This window comes from Trichoplusia ni, chromosome 19 (genome assembly GCF_003590095.1).
Source record: "Trichoplusia ni isolate ovarian cell line Hi5 chromosome 19, tn1, whole genome shotgun sequence".
NCBI classification, from domain to species: domain Eukaryota; kingdom Metazoa; phylum Arthropoda; class Insecta; order Lepidoptera; family Noctuidae; genus Trichoplusia; species Trichoplusia ni.
Window position 1 is genome coordinate 1,471,577 of NC_039496.1, and position 20,617 is coordinate 1,492,193.

The 20,617-nt window shown below is 39.9% G+C and overlaps 1 protein-coding gene across 1 annotated transcript in view; it reads right to left on the bottom strand.

Moving 5' to 3' along the window:
- Positions 1 to 3,708: 3,708 nt before the first annotated feature.
- LOC113503476 (sodium channel protein para) overlaps positions 3,709 to 20,617 on the bottom strand; it is an 88,759-nt gene continuing 71,850 nt past the window's right edge. The window contains exons 15-36 of the mRNA XM_026885475.1: positions 19,536 to 19,779; positions 18,900 to 19,108; positions 18,106 to 18,205; positions 17,854 to 17,919; positions 16,235 to 16,512; positions 15,930 to 16,103; positions 14,674 to 14,836; positions 12,618 to 12,805; positions 12,054 to 12,258; positions 10,160 to 10,282; positions 9,968 to 10,083; positions 9,739 to 9,880; positions 9,386 to 9,657; positions 9,131 to 9,304; positions 7,582 to 7,704; positions 6,571 to 6,693; positions 6,159 to 6,353; positions 5,752 to 5,997; positions 5,072 to 5,342; positions 4,692 to 4,996; positions 4,410 to 4,613; positions 3,709 to 4,284 (exon numbers count right to left, since the gene is read on the bottom strand). Coding sequence (XP_026741276.1) covers positions 3,709 to 4,284; positions 4,410 to 4,613; positions 4,692 to 4,996; positions 5,072 to 5,342; positions 5,752 to 5,997; positions 6,159 to 6,353; positions 6,571 to 6,693; positions 7,582 to 7,704; positions 9,131 to 9,304; positions 9,386 to 9,657; positions 9,739 to 9,880; positions 9,968 to 10,083; positions 10,160 to 10,282; positions 12,054 to 12,258; positions 12,618 to 12,805; positions 14,674 to 14,836; positions 15,930 to 16,103; positions 16,235 to 16,512; positions 17,854 to 17,919; positions 18,106 to 18,205; positions 18,900 to 19,108; positions 19,536 to 19,779 — 4,497 coding nt within the window. The remainder of the gene's footprint in view (positions 4,285 to 4,409; positions 4,614 to 4,691; positions 4,997 to 5,071; positions 5,343 to 5,751; positions 5,998 to 6,158; positions 6,354 to 6,570; positions 6,694 to 7,581; positions 7,705 to 9,130; positions 9,305 to 9,385; positions 9,658 to 9,738; positions 9,881 to 9,967; positions 10,084 to 10,159; positions 10,283 to 12,053; positions 12,259 to 12,617; positions 12,806 to 14,673; positions 14,837 to 15,929; positions 16,104 to 16,234; positions 16,513 to 17,853; positions 17,920 to 18,105; positions 18,206 to 18,899; positions 19,109 to 19,535; positions 19,780 to 20,617) is intronic.

Here is a 20,617-nt window from a genome sequence, read left to right on the forward strand (position 1 = left end):
ATAAATATTTTATTTTTTAGGATATTGTTGTTTGGCGTTAGTCCATGTGCCAAACGCCCTGAATATCTGTTGGGATTTAATTTATCAAGTTAAGGCCGGATTGGTTAGAATGCAGCTTGCCTAGATGGAAATTTGAACACCTAGGATATTGGGGGACTCATGTTTCTATCCTTTGTAAACTGATTTATCAAACAGTTACTGATCGAGGATAGATTCATAAATGTATGTCAAAATAAAACGACAGAACAAAGCAGTCAAGTTCTATATTTTATCGTTTACTTAATTTATTTTGTACAAACTTCAACAATATATATAATAAATACTCAATTAAACCTCTATCATTCAGCAAACTGAACTCACTTTTTTGTCATAAGTATAGTTAAAATAAACAATACAATGATATTATAACTTATTGTCTAAACTTAATTAAACACAACTTCTTTGTGCAAATATGCCTAATAGTAGATATAACTTTGGTTTCACCAACAAAAAGTGACGACATTCGATAGTCCCATGTCGTACAGAGCCGTATGGAACTCTTCAAGCTCAACATTAACGCTACGAGGAGCTTCAAACAATAAATACACTTAGATCGTAGTTCTTCTATCACACAAATGCTTATACATCATCAGTTGCATTTTTGTGATAACAAAAAGACTAAAATATAAAGAAATCAGAATTTGATTAGGTACGTGTACACCAGTGGGCCATACGGTCGACTGCAGCGCTATACGCTACACATCTTAAACGGGAAATAGGATTCCGAACCCTTACTACAATTATTTTGTAAATAAATTCGCTTTCGTTTATATTTCAAAGAAATCCCCATTCAAATAAATTCTGATTTCTTGACTGACTTTATTGTACGGCAAATAATTATCTAGCTTGTTAAACGTTTACTGGCTAATCATATTTATATTCACATTCACTATATAGGTAGCTAGTAATCAACAATTGGTGTACATAGGCGAGTGTTACACAGTACTAACTAGGTGAGAGTATCAGTATTGTCGAGTTAAATCATACTTCTAAACTTAGAATACTTACGTGACTTTAAGTTACAGTTTTTGACTTTCGATTTTTACAAACACGTTAACAAGGACATTAAAACAAATGTTCAAGATCATCTTATCCGATCAGTCTTCCAAAGCGCAATATAATATTATATATATTAAAGGACAGAGTGTGAATCGCTCCACACGGCTCTCAGATAAGTTACTCTTGTGTTGAACGTAAAGGTAACGTCAGACGTAACAGAACGCAATGAGAGGGAACGCAACAGTGTCGCCAGTCCGCCGCGCGACGAGCGCGACCGACGCGAGCGACGCGCGCGACGCCTCGGGGCGGTGCGCGGAGCGTGCGCAAGCGACGGGGAATCTCGCTCGCTCACTCCCCGCACAATTTATTTATTAAATTATCTACATAATCATTATTTTGTAACCATAATTATTGCAAAATATGTGCAAAACGGTAAGCGTCTCATTTAGTTTACGATACACTGACTCTTTAAACTTTGCAACACTTAGAATTGTCTTGCACTTCAGAACTCTTTCACGTTTTATGTAAACCAATTGAAAATAACCGACACACAAGTATTCGGTGACATGTTCCGTACAAGGTAATGAAAAGCGAAACCTCTCGTCGAGCACACGTTAACGTTATTGCTTCAAGCTTATTACGTATCGCTGATATCAATAGATAGTAGACATAATAATATAAATTACGTGTTGCGACGTGCGGTTTGGGATCTACCCGGCAATAAGCTCTCAATATTTACAGAGTAGTAGAAAATTGACCACTTCCAAAGTTAAATTACAAAAATTGAATGATTTATTAGTCTGTTGTGCTAGAAAAGACAATACTGTCACAGAAGTGAACCGTCGTGAGTACGCGGCGCCGCCCGAGCGGCCTCCGCTCACGACCTCCGTCTATCTAGAGAGATGTCAATCGAAAAATAAACAATACTTCAATAATATCTACCTTACTCGGTAAGGGACGTTCGATCTCTTAGGTATATCAATATTATCTTATTGCTAATTACAGTGATGTCTTTCAAGTAGCCGAATCGGTTGTACATCGTGAATGAACGTTAAACATTATCAACATCGTCAAAATGTAATCTGCAAGAGCAACACTCGTCGAAGCAGTACCAGCCCGCTCGCAATTATCTGATAAAGGTACTATATAGCGGAGCACGCGACGATCGGAGCCGGCGTGTGACGTCACCGGGAGACCTGCCCGCTTACATCACTTGCCACGACCTCCAACAGTTCTAAGTAAGTACTCGTTCTTAGAGATCAAAAAGTCTCGAAGTTATCTTGTGCTATCCCAAAATTTATTGACTTGTTTATAACTGTTAGAAATCATATGGAGTGTTGTTGTCTGCGCTTTGCAAGTCGTGTCGTTTAAGTCAAATGTCCATTCCGATACAACGAGTCAAAGCCAGCCGCAGTGTCCCCGCGGCCGCGCCATGCCGCGAGCTGCGATCGGCGCGCGCCTGCAGCTAATGTAATCAGGGGAAGGCAATTACATTAACTAGGTAATGTGGAAAGTGCGCGTTACATAAAATGGCTCGATTCCTATGATGCGTACTGAATTAGGACGGAAGTGAATTCTGGTACCGATTTCACAGCTGATTTGTTAAGCTTATATAGATAACGTTGCAAAAATTTCTCTAAACTCTCTTATAACCGAGGTGTCGACGGCAGCCGACCTCGTATAGACAGACGCGACATGCGCCATTTCGGTACAGTGAGAAGCTTACAAATTGGAACTATTAAAAACTATTCGGACAAAATTGATATGAATCGGCGTAGCCATTGCTTCTCTTAAGCGACTATTAGATACGATTATACTAACGCCCGATAATGCGGACGAGTCGTTGACGTTAATGTATGTAATGTAAACAAAGGCTGAGTCGTAGGAGTAACATGAGTGCTACATCGATGCTGCGGTGATATGGCAACTGGCAAGCTGAACGTAACAAGCGAGTCACTGCGCGCCGCCTCCGCCGCACCGCTACCGGCACTACACACTGCACACACTGCACACACTGCACACACAGTACCCGGTAACAACTAGTTGTGCTATTGCTCGACACCATTTTGGGGAAGTAAAATGATATCTCACAATCGGTAACAAATCATTGAACTTCACAATATTTATAAGTACAGCTGTTTTAGAATTTTACAGATAGACAGTGATATTCATCGAATACAAAAATAAGCTTTTAGAGTTTCCTCAATTTTATCCAATACCTTACATTACATCACTAGTGACGAATAAAAAAGGGCACGCTCGCGAGAACGATCCTCTCCGATCGCAGGCTCCACTCACCGGGAACAGGTCCGAACACGAACACCAACGAACGGATACGGATCGGAACGACAGAACACGGTGAACGCGCGCGAACATCGGTCGCAAAACAAACGATCACTAAGCTTCGGCCACGCGAATACAAAACACTCCAGTAAACACGTCGAACGTCTCTAGAACGCGAAAGAACAACGTCCAGGGGGACGCGGCGCGGACGCGCGGCGGCGCCGGTCGCGCGCGTCGCTCCCGCCCGCTACTATGTACACGCGACACGTCTAGCGTAAACAATAATTAAGTGCGCTTGGGTGGGCTCAGGAGCTCGGGCAGCGGTGCGGGCAGCGGCAGCGGCGCGTCGTCGACCAGCGCGGGCAGCAGCGCGAGCGCCAGCGCGGGTCAGACCGGCGCGGGCGGCGGCGCGGCGTCGGGCGCGCGCGGGGCCGCGCCGCCGGCCTGCAGCACCACGCGGTGCCCGTTGGGCGTCACGGCGTCCAGCAGCACGGCCGTGGGCGCGCCCTCCGCGCCGTCCTCGTGCGGCGGCGGCGCGCCCGGCTCGTCGTGCGCGCGCCGGTGGCGGCGCCACGCGTGCTGGATGAGCCGCGCGCAGTACTCCTCGCGCTGGCGCCACAGCGTCGACGATACGGGCTCGTAGCCCACTTCGTCCGGCCGCCCCACTTCCAGGTCGCCGGGGTCCTCGATGGGGTTCCCCTTCCTCGCGAAGAAGTCCTTGGTGAGCGCGTCGAGGATGTCCACACAGAACATCATGTCGCCGCGACATATCGGGATGTCCATCGATATGATTTTGTATTTATTAGGCTTGTGGATCTGCAGCGGCGGTTCTAATACGTCTAAGAAATCGGACAGCTGATCGTAGCGGATGTACTGCGTACCATCTGGATCGAACCGCTGCCATATCTCGTAGTACATGTCATAGTCGTCATCTGTCAGACCTTCTTGCACGTCTTCTGTCGCCTGTGGGCAGAATGCGACAAGATATAGTTAAGACAGTGACAGTTTAAGATTTATAGATATTTACTTTAAAGGGACTTATTATACTAAAGCAAGTGAACGGTAAAAAGTAATAAGGAATATTTTACCTGGGAATAGTTTTCGAGAATGACGGCGATGTACATGTTGATAACAATGAGGAAAGATATAACGAGGTAGGACAGTAAATAGGTGATGCCGATAGTCGCCGAGCCGCAGTTGCCCGGGTAACCTCGCTCATTGTCCGGCAAGTCACACTCCTCCTCATTGATAATGCCATCTAGCACACCGTCCCACCCAGCCGACGTCGACATCTACAACACAGCAATATTAGTGGAGAATATGAACAGACAGAAAATGTCCATAATAAGTGACTACACAAGCCAACAGACCTGGAACAGCAGGATCATACTCTGCACGAAGGTCTTGAAGTTGTACACGTCATCAAGGCCACCTTTGTCCTTGACGTGCATGAAGAATGACATTCCAAAGATAGCAAAGATAAACATGACGAGGAAGAGCAACAAACAAATGTTGAACAGAGCTGGCAGTGACATGGCCAACGCGAACAATAACGTCCTGATACCCTTTGCACCTTTCACGAGACGTAACACTCGACCGACTTTCGCTACTCTCACCACTCTCAGTAGAGTCGGTGACACAAAATATTTTTCTATAATATCACTGAGTACCAAACCTGGAAACAGAAGGAGAACATGAGTGAACCTGTAGTAATCATTATAAACGAATATTTCGAATGAATTATACTTACTAAGAATTGAGAAATTGACTACTACGAAATCGAAGAGGTTCCAAGGCTCAACAAAGTAATGATAGCGTAAGGCGAACATTTTTAGTAGGCACTCTGAACTGAATATCACGATGAATATCATATTTAAATAGTCGAGGACAGTGCTGAAGGTCTCCGATTGCTGGTAGTGGTCGAGCGTCATGGTCAACATGTTCAAACCGATGAACAACATGATGATCATGTCGAATTTCTTGTCAGTCACTATCTCGAACACGATCGCTTGCGGCCGCCACTGGAACAAGACAAATGATATAAAACAATTGAAAAACGTTACCTATATGATGTTTGAAAACTTCATCGTTTATCAACAATCGAACAAATACCCCGTAGGTGGGTGATTCTCCGGAAAAAGTAACGCAAGTTATGGTCATCATTACTCCAACCATTTCTGGATAGCAAATGGTTTAATTTTAAGTCTTTTGTGCGAGCTCGTTTTGTAATATCTAGTAGATAATAGTAGTACAGCAATTCATAGCTGTCACAAAGATTTAAAAAAGTAACGTTACACTAGTAACTTTAACAATTCCGCAAGTCTCATTATTACATTAGCCATTGTCATTTCTTCTTTGGAAAATCAATCACTCACAGAACATTTGTTAGTTATACTCAGTTTTTATAAGTCGATAATTTAGGAATTTTACCTTCGGTCTTGGGATGGCTTTCAACGGCTTCTTCGAACCCATCTTCTTCATGGCGTTGTAGTATTTCTTCTGATCCTCAGTCATGAACATCTCAAGACTACCACCGGCTTTCTTCTTCTGTTCGTTAAAGTTGTCGATGATTACTCCTATGAACAGGTTGAGAGTGAAGAATGACCCGAATATGATGAAGAATACGAAGTAAAGGTACATGTAGATGTTTGTCTCGCGGATCGGTTGGCGGCCCACCTGAAATGAAAGATATGAGCATTAATAGGTAACTAGGCTGGCCCCCGTGCATTAAGCCGTTGATAGTTTTTTTCTCTTGTGTTGCTTTACGTGGGAAATATCCATCTTAACAATTTTAGAGACAGCTTGCAAAACTAAATACAAAATGATTTTGAGCTTACTTCTCTGGAATCGATGGCGTCATTCATGATCTGTATCCAGCCTTTGAAGGTGGCCACTTGGAAGAGGCATAAGTAGGCTTTGCCGACGTGGTCGAAGTTCATCGGCGAGTTCTCCCAGGTGTAGTTTTCTAAGATGCACGCATTCCGATCCGGGATGATCTCATGGCTTAACGTCGTGTGGTTCAGGTCCACGCACTGAGAAAAGAAGAAGAAAGAAAAGTGAGTTTCATGAATGTGTGGTTTAGGTTCAAGTAAGTTACATAAATTAATAAAAGAATATGGTGTTAAAGCAACTGGTTTTTATCACATTTTAAGGTGTTACCGAAAAAGCTAACTCGATGACAATGTTATAGTATGTTGAACAACCAAGTCATAACTTTGCAAAAATCATAATTATAGATTCAATAATCACCTTGAAGTACTTCCCAGCGAACAGCTGTACACCCATGATGGCGAAGATCAGCCAGAAGATGAGACACACCAACAACACATTGAAGATGGACGGGATCGCCTGTACGAGCGCGTTCACCACCACCTGTCACCACACACACACGTTACTCACCAACTAGGAGAAGCCTTAACACATACTGAACTCACATACAATCACGTTTGTTTAGTAGAGCAAAGAATTGATCCGAAGCAAGTTCTTAGTCAAGTGCAAGTACCATGTAGCGGTTCAAGTTACTTTGATTTACTATTTGATTGATTTGGTGATTATGTAAATGATACTGATCTGAATGAGACTGGTCAATATCTACATTGTCTAGAATGAATAATTTATTAACATAACATCGAACACTGAAGCACAAATAAAAGCAATATATAAACTACACTACTCTTACCTTTTAGTCTAAGTTAGCCATCCACAATGTATGAACTAGTAGTAATTAACACATGCGACTTGCCGCCCGTACGATGAAGATACAAGAAGAATAAAATCTAAGGTGCAGAATATAAATTAGCATTCCAAGAAACTAAGTAATAACAAAACACTACTCTAGCTAGTAATAATAATAAGACCAATAGAAAAGTAGACCAAAACATGGATGAATATCTCCCCTAAAATAAATCCAATTGAACCATTATAAGAGAGGTTTATGACGAACAGTGATGATACTAAGCCATTCAGGGGTGCCACCGACCACTTCAAAATGATTCTCTAATAATAATTAAATCGATAATCGACTACTGCCAATGATTGGTAACAACTGTCCAAATTAACAATTTAAAACCAATAAGATCAAGTGATTGATGCAGAAATATCGAAAACAGGAGCCGATACTTGAATGTTGGAAATATTATAATGTAAAATAATGATCATAGAAGTTGAAAGAGAAATGTGAATGTGAAGTGTGGAGCGAAGTGTGTGGTGGATGGATGAGCGCTAGTGTGGAGGTTGTCGGCGGCGCAGGGCGGTACGTACCCTCATGCCCTGCATGCGGCTCATGGCTCTGAGCGGGCGCAGTGCGCGCAGCGTTCGCATCGTTTTGAACGCCTGAATGCCGCCGGCGCCACAAAGCCCCGCTACGAAGTTTATAAGCGAGACCTGATGAAATCAAGGGTTGCATATTGAGACAATTTATATTTCAACCATTTTATTATACAACAATATATTCCACGTTTTAGCAGGACCTAAAAAGACAATAACACAAGACCATTATAACGATTTGTAAATCAGATAACCACCATAAAAAGCGGTTGAAGAAACACGACCTTTGGCAAATCTAAGGAATAGAAAATATTGTGACGACCTTATTCAAGACGCAGACATCAACCAAAAATAGTAAGAAGAAGGTGAAAACACATGTTAAATACATTTGTACACAAGGCCAATTTGAGGACATCAAAGATATCGGACGCTGGCTACACGTAAAACTGGACATTGATTTCTCTGATGTCCTACAAATAAAGCTTTATCAAATGTTGAGAACAAAATAATATCGAATAAATATTATGCTTTTGACATCGACAGCATTCAAGACAATGTGCCATTTTCAGGAAATCATTTTTCTTCAATATGAAAAATATAATTGTTTTTACCTGAAAACAGCACCATCTCGTACAACAACACCAATACAGAAGTCGTGTTGGTTCATGCACTTGAAAATATAAGGATTTCAAGTCATTCTGTGAAGGCTCTTCACTATATTGCCTTAGTATTTGGTAGCAGGGTTTGTGGGTAAGAGAGTCACATAGAAGCGGTATCCATTAACAAACAGCACGACATCGAGAGCTCGAGGCAGCGAGGTGAGGCTGATCGGAGGTTCCACTGCCATAGACATCGAACAATCAAAGCTGCACGCTTTGAGTTGCGTTGCACATCTAGCACATTTTATAAAAACTTTATTATAAATTAATATTCAGTTTAAAAGGTCAATGTTGGTGTACACTTTTCGTTTAAACTTAGAATACTTCAGAAATAAAATGCTCCAGAGAAATATTGGTATTTTTTGCTGGACTTGTCTGCTTTAGTTATTTATTCTGATTCAAGACACATATTTTTTTGGACTGGTTTTATTGTTTCGATGTGCAACGCAACAGTACCGACACAGACAGCGACGAGCCACGCCAGGTGGCGCGTACTCACGCGCATGCCCTCCCAGCGAGAGACCGCGCGGAGCGGCCGCAGCGCGCGCAACGTGCGCATCGAACGGAACGCCGGGATGTCGTCAGCGCCCGCCATCACCGCGCCGTGGTTTACGAGCGACAACTAACGCCACATCAATCATTCACGTTATATTGCTACATAGATCTTACACCTAGTTATAATTAAATCCAGGATACTTTATGGTTTACTTGATCTCTTCAGCTTCAAATATGTTGATTAGTCCTTTAAATAAAACTACGCTCTTAAACCTATTACATGTATCCTGACTTAGTTTGATAGTCAAAACAATGATTGTTGCCTTGACATCTGTAAAGAAACTGTTAGTTCAAGGGTAATAAAGAATAATATTAAAGCAGTATATTACCATGACAATAATGAAGTCAAGCCAACACCAAGCGTTTGTGAAGTACTTCTGGAAGCCGAGGGCAAGCCACTTGATCAACATCTCAATGAAGAAAATGACGGTGAAGATACGATCCATATAATATAAGATATCCTGAAGAATCGGTCGATGTGGTAAATTTACATCTTCTAAAGCCTGTAGAAAACGAATATTATTAGGTACAAGAATCATATAAAGTTATGGAACAAGACGAAGAAATATTTTAAAATATCTTACCAAAGCCAAACTACTGAGCAAAATCATGGTAATCACAGCCGTTTCGAAATACGTGTTTTCAATGAGTTTGAAAGTTTTCAGTCGGAGCATGCCCCAGCCTTGCCAGAACGGTGACTCGTCATCGCCAGCGAGGAATGGGAACTTCGCGTAGCAGGGCTCGGGGCAGCAGTCGGCGGGACTGTCGTCCACGACCTCTTCGTCAGCCGCTACTATAATGTCTGTCTTGCCTAGACCTCCGTCAAGCTTCCCATCTTCCTCTTCTTCAACCATTTCTACAATAAGATCAAACATTTTAACAATACCATCAAACTAGTTTTTTCGTTATACGAGTTATGAATGTTTGTTCTACTGACCTTCTTCTAAACCTAATTCCTCTTTACTGGCATCCTTCTTCTCTTCACCGTCTATCGTATCTGCTGAGCCTTTATGACTTTCATCTTTGAATGACCTAATTTTATGACTGCCGTATGATTTCTGACTTATTGTATCGTCGTCCTGAACAAAAATATTACCATGAAGTATTGATACATACATAGCTACATTTCTCATTGCAAAGTTGTATACTGTTCGATCTCTTCTTACCTGTATAGGATAACCATGATGGTTTAATTCACAATCTAACCGGTTGTCTCTATGATTATCTGTTATGGCGTTAATATTATTTAACAACATTTTTCCTTTCTTGTATTTATTGTCACCTAGAACACAAACATCTGGGTGAGTATTATCGGTTAGACGACGAAATAACTTATCGTATTAGGACTTGTTGTTTACCTGGTATCGTGAATTCCATACCATCACCTATAGCTACTTCTACTTGGTCTTTTAGTTTCTTGTCTTTGTACAATACGGCGTCGTCGAGGTCTGTGCCCAGCTCCAGTTCGTTGTCGACTCGCTCTGAGGAGACACAGCGGCCACACAATGCCGCCTTTAAGCCTACGTGCCGTACGATGTGCCCACGGTGCGTTCACGACGATCGACGACCAAGCATAGAAATCAGACCAGGATAACTTGAATAATTCTTATATCTCGATAGAATTAGTATTGTCTTTAAATCCTCTGTACCAAGTGATTGTGATTACAAATAATAATATGATATTCAGCAAGATATTTAGTGAAATTTATATTCTGATTAAGCAATTTTGTATTAGTTCGTTACGAAAATTATTATTACCAAACAATTGAATTTCCAATTGAATTCTGAAATATTACTGCATACATCTGACTACTATTTAATAAGGACACAGACATGTTTAGGATATACTTACAGTTTTAAACAAACAACATCAAAAGTGCACATTTAACAATGATAATGTTAAGATGATATGAAATGACAGATAGTACACATGCATACAACACATAAAAGCCTTAAATTACATGAGTAGCAACAGTCATATTAGAAGCAAATGAGTGAATAATTGTGATATGCGTAACAGTTTCGGTTCCAAGACTTTTCGGAAAGCATTTTCTCAAATGGTCACGAATCTTAGGCCGGCTATACGTCGTTTTCCGCTAGATGACAACATTTTACGTAGAGCAGACAGCGGATTTACCATTTTATATGTTTTTTATGAAGTAGGTACGACATTAATAAAAAAAAAAATGACCAATCTTTATAGAAGTCATTACGGACGGAAGCTATTGCAACTTTTTATTGCAATTAAACAAAAAAACGTACCTAATTTAACATTTTTGATGTAAAAGAAAACATTTTTACTTTGGATTAAGTTCTTTTTAACGAGTAGGATTTAGAGTTCCTATGGTGCAACGCTATTATTAACGTTACGTATGTACACCAAAACTAACTCATGTTCGTGCAACCGTTGAGAAATATCATAAAAAGGTTCAAGTGAGAATCATAATTGGAAATGATTTATTTTCAGTAAGACAAAGTCATTAAGTTATTCAGTATTGGACTGGACGAATTATATTTTTACTTGTAATGAGAGTATGAAATGAGAGGAATAGATACAGAATGAATACAACAGTATGACGAGGACTCAAACACACGACATTTATATAAAAGGGTCTGCTTTCTACACTTGGGTCGCTAGGGCTCAGGCAACGCACAGTGGTCACAATATATCAACACGCAATCAAATATTTTGTTACATACAATTCATGCTATATCAAACATTTATTAATTAACAAATCATGCTACAACACCAACCGGGATTCACTGATATTTTACATTTAAATATTTTTCGAGACGTTTTTTTTGCCGTTGATTGCAAACAACTAATGAAGTCGTATTTTTTAAAGTATTCCACCAACTACCACAAAAAAGATTGCAAATAATTTAATTGTTCAGAGGTAACTCAATAAATACGACAGGTGTGTTATTACGGTCAATCAACTCATGGCAATCATATTTAACTTTCTTTATAATTCTGTCAAACTGAAGGACTTCAACACAAGGCGGAACAAAAGACAGTTTACATACAAACAATATCTACATTAGGTATAGGAACAGAAGAACATCGACATGCCACACCAAACGGGCAATCAGACTCATGTAAACGATACCGAAAACATTGCACGACTTGCGTTACATTACCCGTACTTTTCGATCAATTATAATCTCAGAGCCTTACAACTGCGCAATGTAAGGCAACTCGCACGATATTCGCATCGTCTCATTGAGTCTTTATTTAATCACACATCTTACCGGGTGCGTGGATCGCTATCTGATTGGTCAACTTATTTTTCAACAGCTTCAGAATATCGGCGACGTTTCTTTTCACCCAGTCTATGAACCTTGATATCCTGTTGAAGGCTTCCGCTATTTTATTGGTATCTTGGTCGGCAGTTGGCGTCGACAAACTCGATGAACCGAAATTTGACAGTAACAGGGCCAAGAAAAGGTTAAGTACCTGAAATGTGGTTAAGGGAAGTGTTTTATTATATGTGTAAGATACTTCGTGTAGTTTGCAAATGCAATGTAGGGATTCGAAGGGAAAATAAAGGTAAACAGGTAGACTAAAAATGTCAATACGTCAGTAAGTCACAAAAACGTTAACTGTTAACAAGATATGTCTGAAGTCTAGTACAAAGGAATTTAATCTTTTGGTCGCGAGGAGGTCACCTAGAGACTCAGAACAATCGATTTTGGATCACACAAATGCTTGTCGTACGAGGATCGAACCCATGACACGTTGCGTTTGGTAGATTTGGCGTTGTGACCTAAACCTCTATTAAGGTAGCAAGTGTAATAAAAGTAAAAAATACTAACCACAAGATTACCAATAACGACGGTAGCCAAGAAGAAAGGTATACAAGAGACATCGCCGACCAACATACAGTCCCACATACTCTCAATCCATTCTCCGCATAGCACTCGGAATACGATCATGAAACTGTGCATGAAATCCGTGAAGTTCCACCGGGGGAGGTCTCCGTCCGGGAATCGATCGACGTAATCTGTGCGTACATATAAACACATTAATATATGATCGAGAGTTACGTTTGGAAATCAAATTTATAGAGCAAAGGATGTATTTTGACGTTATCAAATTATGTGTAGGCATCAAAAAGGAATATTAGTGATGTTACGATAGGAACCCTTTTTGGTTCGGCTGGGTAAACTTGATGGACATCCACCTCCTGGGAGGAGGAGTTCGGTAGCATCAGAAACTGACTGAAGTTATAATTTAATTTAATTTTAATAGTAAGGGTAAAAAGAACTACATGCCAAAAGCTATACAATAAGTCCTTAAATTAATATTTATTATTCTGAAATTCATACGTCATAATACAGCCTCTGTCTTTCCAAAATATGCCCTCTTTACTTATACAGGCACAGCTCACACACACATAGTGTTTCTACTAAAGACAGCTAGGTGAAGGACGACCACAGTAAGCCTTACGATGGCATTTATAAAACTCAAATTTATAAAATACTTGTTTAATATATATTTAAATAGATACATGTAAGTAAAGAGATATATTTTATAGTTTAAATATTGTATTATTAAAGCAATTAGCGTTTTACATCACAAAATGCATTATTTGTCGCAGTGTGCAATAGAAAGAGATAGCGATAGAAAACTTGGCATAAAAGTCACTTTAATTCCCACACCGCGACAGATATCAAAGCTTGTTCGTAATTGTAAATATTGTGCTATAGTAGGTACCTCTATTTCTCTAATATTCCTCGGTACCTTAATCTTTAGCATGCGATTAACTAATCTACATAAAAACTCCAACATTGTACTTACTATAACAGCATGCCATAACAGTACTATAGATATTAGAGATGTAAATATAGCGCTGACAGAAGGCTTAGAAAACGTAAACATATTGAAAATGTCCAAAGAAAAGATGTATAAAGGAAACATGAAAGATAGCTAGGTAGCGTTATGTCTCACAAGTGAGGCGCCTTTTTTGGGCTTTTAGAAAGAGGGCTGTACATACTTTGAGGGTATCAGGCTCACTTGGAAGGGGACACATCAAATCTTACCAATCGTCTAATGAGCACAACAGTGTGACGCACATAAACACAATATCCACTATTCAAACTGCGACGCAGAGCCCCAGTTAAAGTGTGGACTCGCTAGATCTATTCAGATACGCCATGTAACGACTTGTCATGAATTCAATATTTTTCAGTAGTTACAGCATACATAGTTTCCCATCATTTGTTTCATTACAAAACTAACGGTCGTTTTATTGCAATCAAGAATATAAATAAAGGTTGAAACGGATTCCAGCCGTTCAATCACAATTTATTGTGAGCAAACCCGATAATATTGATGGGCAAACTTGATTATAAATGGCGTAGAATTAATGAGTTCATAATAAAATACTTTTTAAATGATCTCATCCACACTTTAACAGACAATGAAACAGAAACATACTTCAACAGGGACTGAGCAATTTTCGATTTACTTTTTGAAATTTTGACTTGATGTGCTGGGTAACTTATGACTGAATGTTTGATAATCATACGGAAAGTAAAAACCTATAATAATTTGGTTATAATGAAAAACTTTGTAAGGAATGATTTAGATCATTAATGAGGCAAACCGAAAATGTAGCGCTAATGAATTTAGTAATGTTCTTAGCTTTCCCAAACAACTAATTCTAGAAGATAGAAATACTTTTGATGAAATGAGTCGTTGCTCGTTGTTGAAGTTAGCAACAAAGTACCCAACATGAACGAGTCATAAGTCACGGGTCTTGCTGAAATATATTTGTGTCATTGCACCGGGCTCTGAACCGCGAACCAACAGTCAACATCTCCAATCAAACACCAATGTACATGCAACACTCCCACCAATTACACTTACCCACATAATTTTTCCCGAATAGTTGCATACCCATCACGGCAAATATGAAAATAATGATGCACAATACGAAGGTCAGGTTGCCCAAGGCACCCATTGTCCTACCCATTATGGAGATGAGTAAATTAAGTGTCGGCCATGACTTTGCCAATTTGAATACTCGAAGCTGCAATTACAAATTGTGATACAAGGCGTCACACAAGCTCGCTTACCGGCGCTTCACCTATGCTACTGCGGAACCCTCTCGCGGCCCTCGATCACTCACTCGTGTCTCTTAGATGCAGTGCTGGCGTGAGTGATTGGGGGCCTCTTACATTAGCAAATGTGTGCTTGAGTTACCTATCGATGTGCACAGAATTATTTCTGTATGAGTGGGATTTATGTTAGTTTTTAACGTGAGAGCTTTTGGATCGATAACATTTAGATTAACAGTTACATGTATTATGTTCTAATTTGGTTTGTCTCGTATAACGACATAGATCCCATCAGTAGACGACCTGATGCATCAAAGTACCCTTCGTAAGCGAAGCTGCAAGTCAAATCTATGTTACTCGATGCAAAGCTTAAATTATGATCTGAAGCTGCGTGGCATAGCTTTATAACGTGTCTCGTTTCAGGCTCGCCTGCGTTCCTGAGCCACATTCCGTGTTATAAAGCCACAGCGAGGACACTTCAGTTCCTCATGAAAATAATGTTGAATCAAGCCCAGTGTAAAAATTTCTGTTGTGTGAAGCTGAATAATTAATAATGAAGCTTAATTCTTTAATTAGAGATGCTAAATTTTCTTTTAAATTAGAACCTGTGTAGTTCTTGCCAAACAACTGCATCCCCATCACAGCGAATATGAATATAATGATGCAAAGTACAAAGGTCAAGTTCCCTAAAGCTCCCACCGTCCTACCCATTATGGATATAATTAGGTTTAGCGCCGGCCAAGACTTGGCCAGTTTAAATACACGTAGCTGAAAATATTTCACCACATTTATATATACCATATATTAACATTAGTCACTTATGTGCGTGATTTATGAGATGGTCTTATGAGTCAAGTTAATTGTGGAGTTAAAAAAAGGAGACAGAGTACATCAAGCATGGACGAAACATCAATGATGGTTTAGCAAATAAAGTTAAACTTGTAGAAGTACAAGACATAAGAGTGAGTATGGAGTTAGTAAGACGAATGAACAAGGAGACAAATGAATGATATCGATTAATGGGAACACATTATATTATTAAGTGATAAGAAAAAAGATACATACCAAACGAAAGGAACGCAACACAGACAAACCCTGAACACCTTCCAATCCCAACTCCAACAGTGATAAGGCCACAATAATAAAGTCAAATATATTCCATCCTTCTTGGAAGTAGTACTTTGGGCTCATAGCTATTAATTTCAGCATTGCTTCTATTCCGAATGTCGCAGTGAAAAACTGAAAAGTACCATGAAACAAATGTTAGTTTCACATGAAATCAAATCGTTGAAAATAGCGGGTTCTAAAATAGTTTTTTTTGTCCCTAGCAGAGAGTTGAATTTTATATGATACATAATTCTGCTACTCACATAGTTGCCACTCTTGAGCGCCCTCTCCATATCCTTGTCCATGTCGTGGTGGTCCAGCGCCATGAACAGCGTGTTCACGACGATGCACAGCGTGATGAACAACTCTACGAAGGGATCGAACACCAGCAGCGCCACGTACTTCTGAAACTCCAGCCACAACCAACAGCAGTCCCACACACAGAAGAAGTCTATTCCCTTCATCAGGCACTCGAGGAGTTTCTCCTTGAACGTCGGCCCATCCTCATCGTCTTCCGCTGTTGGGAAGTAGTACACTGACACTGTTGTCCCGATAACCGGAGAATGCGTGTGTGTGTGTTCGAGAGAGAGAGAGAGAGAAATAATTTTTGTTAGTATTCGCTCATTATTTTATATCAGTAAAATTTGTTTCCAATAAAAGATGAATTTTATTGCAGAAATAATGTTTTTTACACATTCTTTTATTGGAATTATCTTAACATTAAATTCTAGACACCAATATCCATATTTTTTGCGACTTTGCTGGCTGTCATTTATCTACAAAAACTCGAAGGATGCGCAAACTCGTGGCACTCAGGTGCTGGTCGGAGACACTCCCAAGGATAGCACAGCACAGTGCCAGGTAACCTCGTGCAAATCAAACTCAAACATTACTAGCGGTGGCTAACTCTCCCATACTCAATGCTCTCAAGCATACGTATTTATTAGCTTAACTACTCGAAATGCTCATGAATGTTACTGAGCCCGTCTGATCTAGTACAACTTTTGCTGATCAAAAAATATGAATATCGTGGCTATACCATAGTGATATAAGCAATTCTCTGAAGCTCTTTATGATTACATCATTAATACACCATTAATGTAAGTAATGCATGACACGAATTCTTTTCATGACTATTATTCAAGTAGATTTAAGCTGTTACAGAACATGCAAACAAAAACAACTCCAAGCTACATAATTGTGTGAAATAATTTAACACAAATAAGCGGTGCTTGTCAAAATAAGGGTTGGGGAAAACAAACGTTGGTGAAGCATAGAATGTGATTGCAGTGACTGCGACTAAGTGTAACACAATATGTCAGTGTAATCAACATTGTAGGATAATGTATGTACGCAAAGTAGGATGTAGAGGCAACTACGGTTCACTCGTGGGCAGTCGAAGAAAAATCGCTAGCCTGATACTGACTGAACATTCTTTCCAGAAGTATTTTTCCTTTATTTATTTAAAGGTTTTTGTTTAGAAGTTATGGAAACAATTTCTTAATCGTGAACTTTTTCAATCTTGCATAGCTGTTCGGTGTTACAATTGTGCCAAAACAATTTTGCCTATAATTTGTATATTTTTCTTCAACTAAGTGCGTGCGGGTGCAGTACTCTCTATCGGACGGCTGTAGGCATCGCCAATAAATGACATCCACAAATGTATGTTATATTGTTTCCTTTTGCCAATTATGCCATTTTTGTTGCATAATGAGCAAATACCGGTAAAGTGTGATCTGTCAGTGTTTGTGTATTTAAGTTTTTTGAGACTGTAGGTATTAAGAAGCAAGTAGAGAAACATCGAACGTTGGTAAAATAAAGTCAGAATGCGAAGAGATAGCGTTGTTCCGAAGGCATCGGCATGAATAGTGTGTTGTCGTACCGTTCTGGTCGCTGGCGCGGCTCTGGCGGCCCGCTTGCTCGATGATCTCATTCAGTACCATCACGTCTGCAACATATTGGCAAATACATTCAAGGACAGTCGATAGCCAACATGAATATACTAAATTGGAGATGGTCATAATAAATTAACAATTTATTCATCAATATATTTTTAGGGACAAATTGAAAACAGCTGATCAGCTGGTTTTAGATGTTATTTCAAATGGAATGAGTAGCACCATAATAGCATTACCTCTCATATCCACGACATTCGGCTGTTGTGACTCTATAAACGGATTGTCAGTCGATGGTTTCAACACTTTGCCTGCCTCGTCGGTGCACTCACTCATTTCCTGGAACACACGATTTATGAAATTAATACGATTCTAAATTTCTCCTGTGAAATGGGATTCCGATTTCGGAGTCTTCTATTTAACTGCCTTTATCAGAAATTGTGGAAAAACCGATTTGTGAGTTATCATTTTTTTGTAGTCGGTATATAATTAGGTAAAATAATTCTAATCGGAATACCAACTCTTCATCGAAAACGCCAGTTTAGTGACGTGACTAACCGACGGGACATCGGATGAGTGATTTACATAATTTTCGAATTTTCAACAATATTTCAAGCACTTTTTCTACATCTTGAAGAAGTGAAGAAGGTCGTGGCACACAGATAAGCATTGCTTCAACTAGCAGAGCGCGCCGTAACGGAAAGCATGGAGTATCAAGCGTCTTGTAGCTTGCGTTTGCACCAAATATTGCTAATGTTGGAATAAACGGGTACATTAATATTTGATCGGGAATCTTAAAATAAAATAGTAAGATTGGATGTTTCTTAAAAAAGCATGACTCACGAAGATGCCAGCAAAGAACTCTATATGGATGACCAAAGAAAAGGAGTAAGTATTGACATCCGCAAATTGCTGATGAGAATTGACAATACATTTTCGATAGCCTAGTCGTAGGGTGGCTCTCTCTCAAAGTGTCATGTTTTTTGATTTACCAAGAGTGTGATATAGCAGTGTTTTAAACATCTTTACATACATATTCTCTAAGTGGTCTGGATGCTAAGGAGAAGTCTTGCCCGGGCAGTGGGTAGGCGTGAGGCTGTGACGTCACGCTGTGGTTTCTGGACGCCGAGCGGTTCCGAAGCCTGGCCTCCTTGGTTTGCGCCTTGCCGCCGCCGAGGAGGTCGCCGTGCGAGGTATAGGACAGCCTGGACTGATGGGATGTGTAGGACGAATGACGGGAACCTGGAATTTGTTCAATTGGGAAAATTTAACTCACGTCTACAATCAGTGTAACTTTATTCAAGTTCTAAAGATGAAAATTGTTAGTAGGTACGTTTCAGGGGGATTGTCAAGAAACCTTGACTGCATTATTCAATCCTTCTAGTTTGTATTACTGTCTTGCGTTAATTTGGTAGTCGTTATAAATGGCCATTAATTTAATATATTATATACTCTGATACTGAAAAGAGACAATATATATTCACGTCGTCATTACGTTAATTTCATAAAAACATCGCGTCACTTAACGAAATGGAAGGAAACCCATTTAAAAATGCTTTGTCATTTAAACGGCCCACGCAAAGGTTGTGTAGGTAACTACGTCGCTTACAAAACAACAAATTATTTAATAGAGTTGTAATTAAAAGAATGAGGAGTGTTTTGCACTGACCTAAATTAGCGTAGTATACAGGTATAATGATAGCACCGTTCTCTTCGGACATGGGGGTGACGGCGTTTGAGTCGTCAGCGTAGGGCAGGTGTTCCTGCGCGTCCAGGTACGTGGAGAGCACCAGCGGCTTGCGGTCGGCGCCCGGCGGGTAGCGCGGCCGCCCGTTCGGCCGCAGCGCCATCTGGTGCGAGCCGCGCGACCCTCGACGCAAATTGAACGGCGATCCAGGCAGGGATAACGAAGCCTGCAGCCATACTACTGTCTCAAATACTGGCACATCTCACAAACACAATCCATAAAATACATATTCCTTTTTTCAATTCAATATTCACAATATTTAAATTACCCTGCATTTACATATTTTTCCTCAATTCAGATCGAGTAGCTTTATTTCATCCACACTATTGTTGATTCACAAAATGTTTTCACTATGACTCTATGGAACCGGCTGCAGAGGCTTTAGCTTACGCTTTTTGAAGTAATTCCTAGATCTTGCTATTATGTTAATGACTTATTTACTTTCATGTGCTGATAAACAATAGCGAGAAATAAAAGATAGAAGTATAGGAATGTAGAAAATAGTAAAATAGAGTGGAGAAAAGTAAATGGTCGGTGCTTATAATGATCTACTAGAATACATAACAAAATGATTACCTGATAGAATGACAAATCATATGAATCACTGCAAAATAACTTGGAAGATATAGGTTATCGCTAATAGTCAAGTCAGAGGATTAAGAGCTAAACAGAGTAAATAAAAGTGGAGTTAATCCTATTGTAAAGGAAGAGGTAGGGGAGCACAAACACCAATGAGGATATAAGGACAAACCTGTGAGCCCTCGCGCAGTGGCCCATATGGTAACTGGCCGATTTTATTTATGCGTTCAGGGTGGGGGACCTTCAATACACAAACAAAATTTTGAATTTATTACATTTTAAGAAAATTATAACGATTATTATCTAGCATCCAACATAAAGGATAAAAGGACGGATAATAGGCATCGCCATATTACACAGATAACAAACTAAAACAAAACCAAACGGCATACAATACAAACGGAACGCTGCAGCTTAGAAGCGGT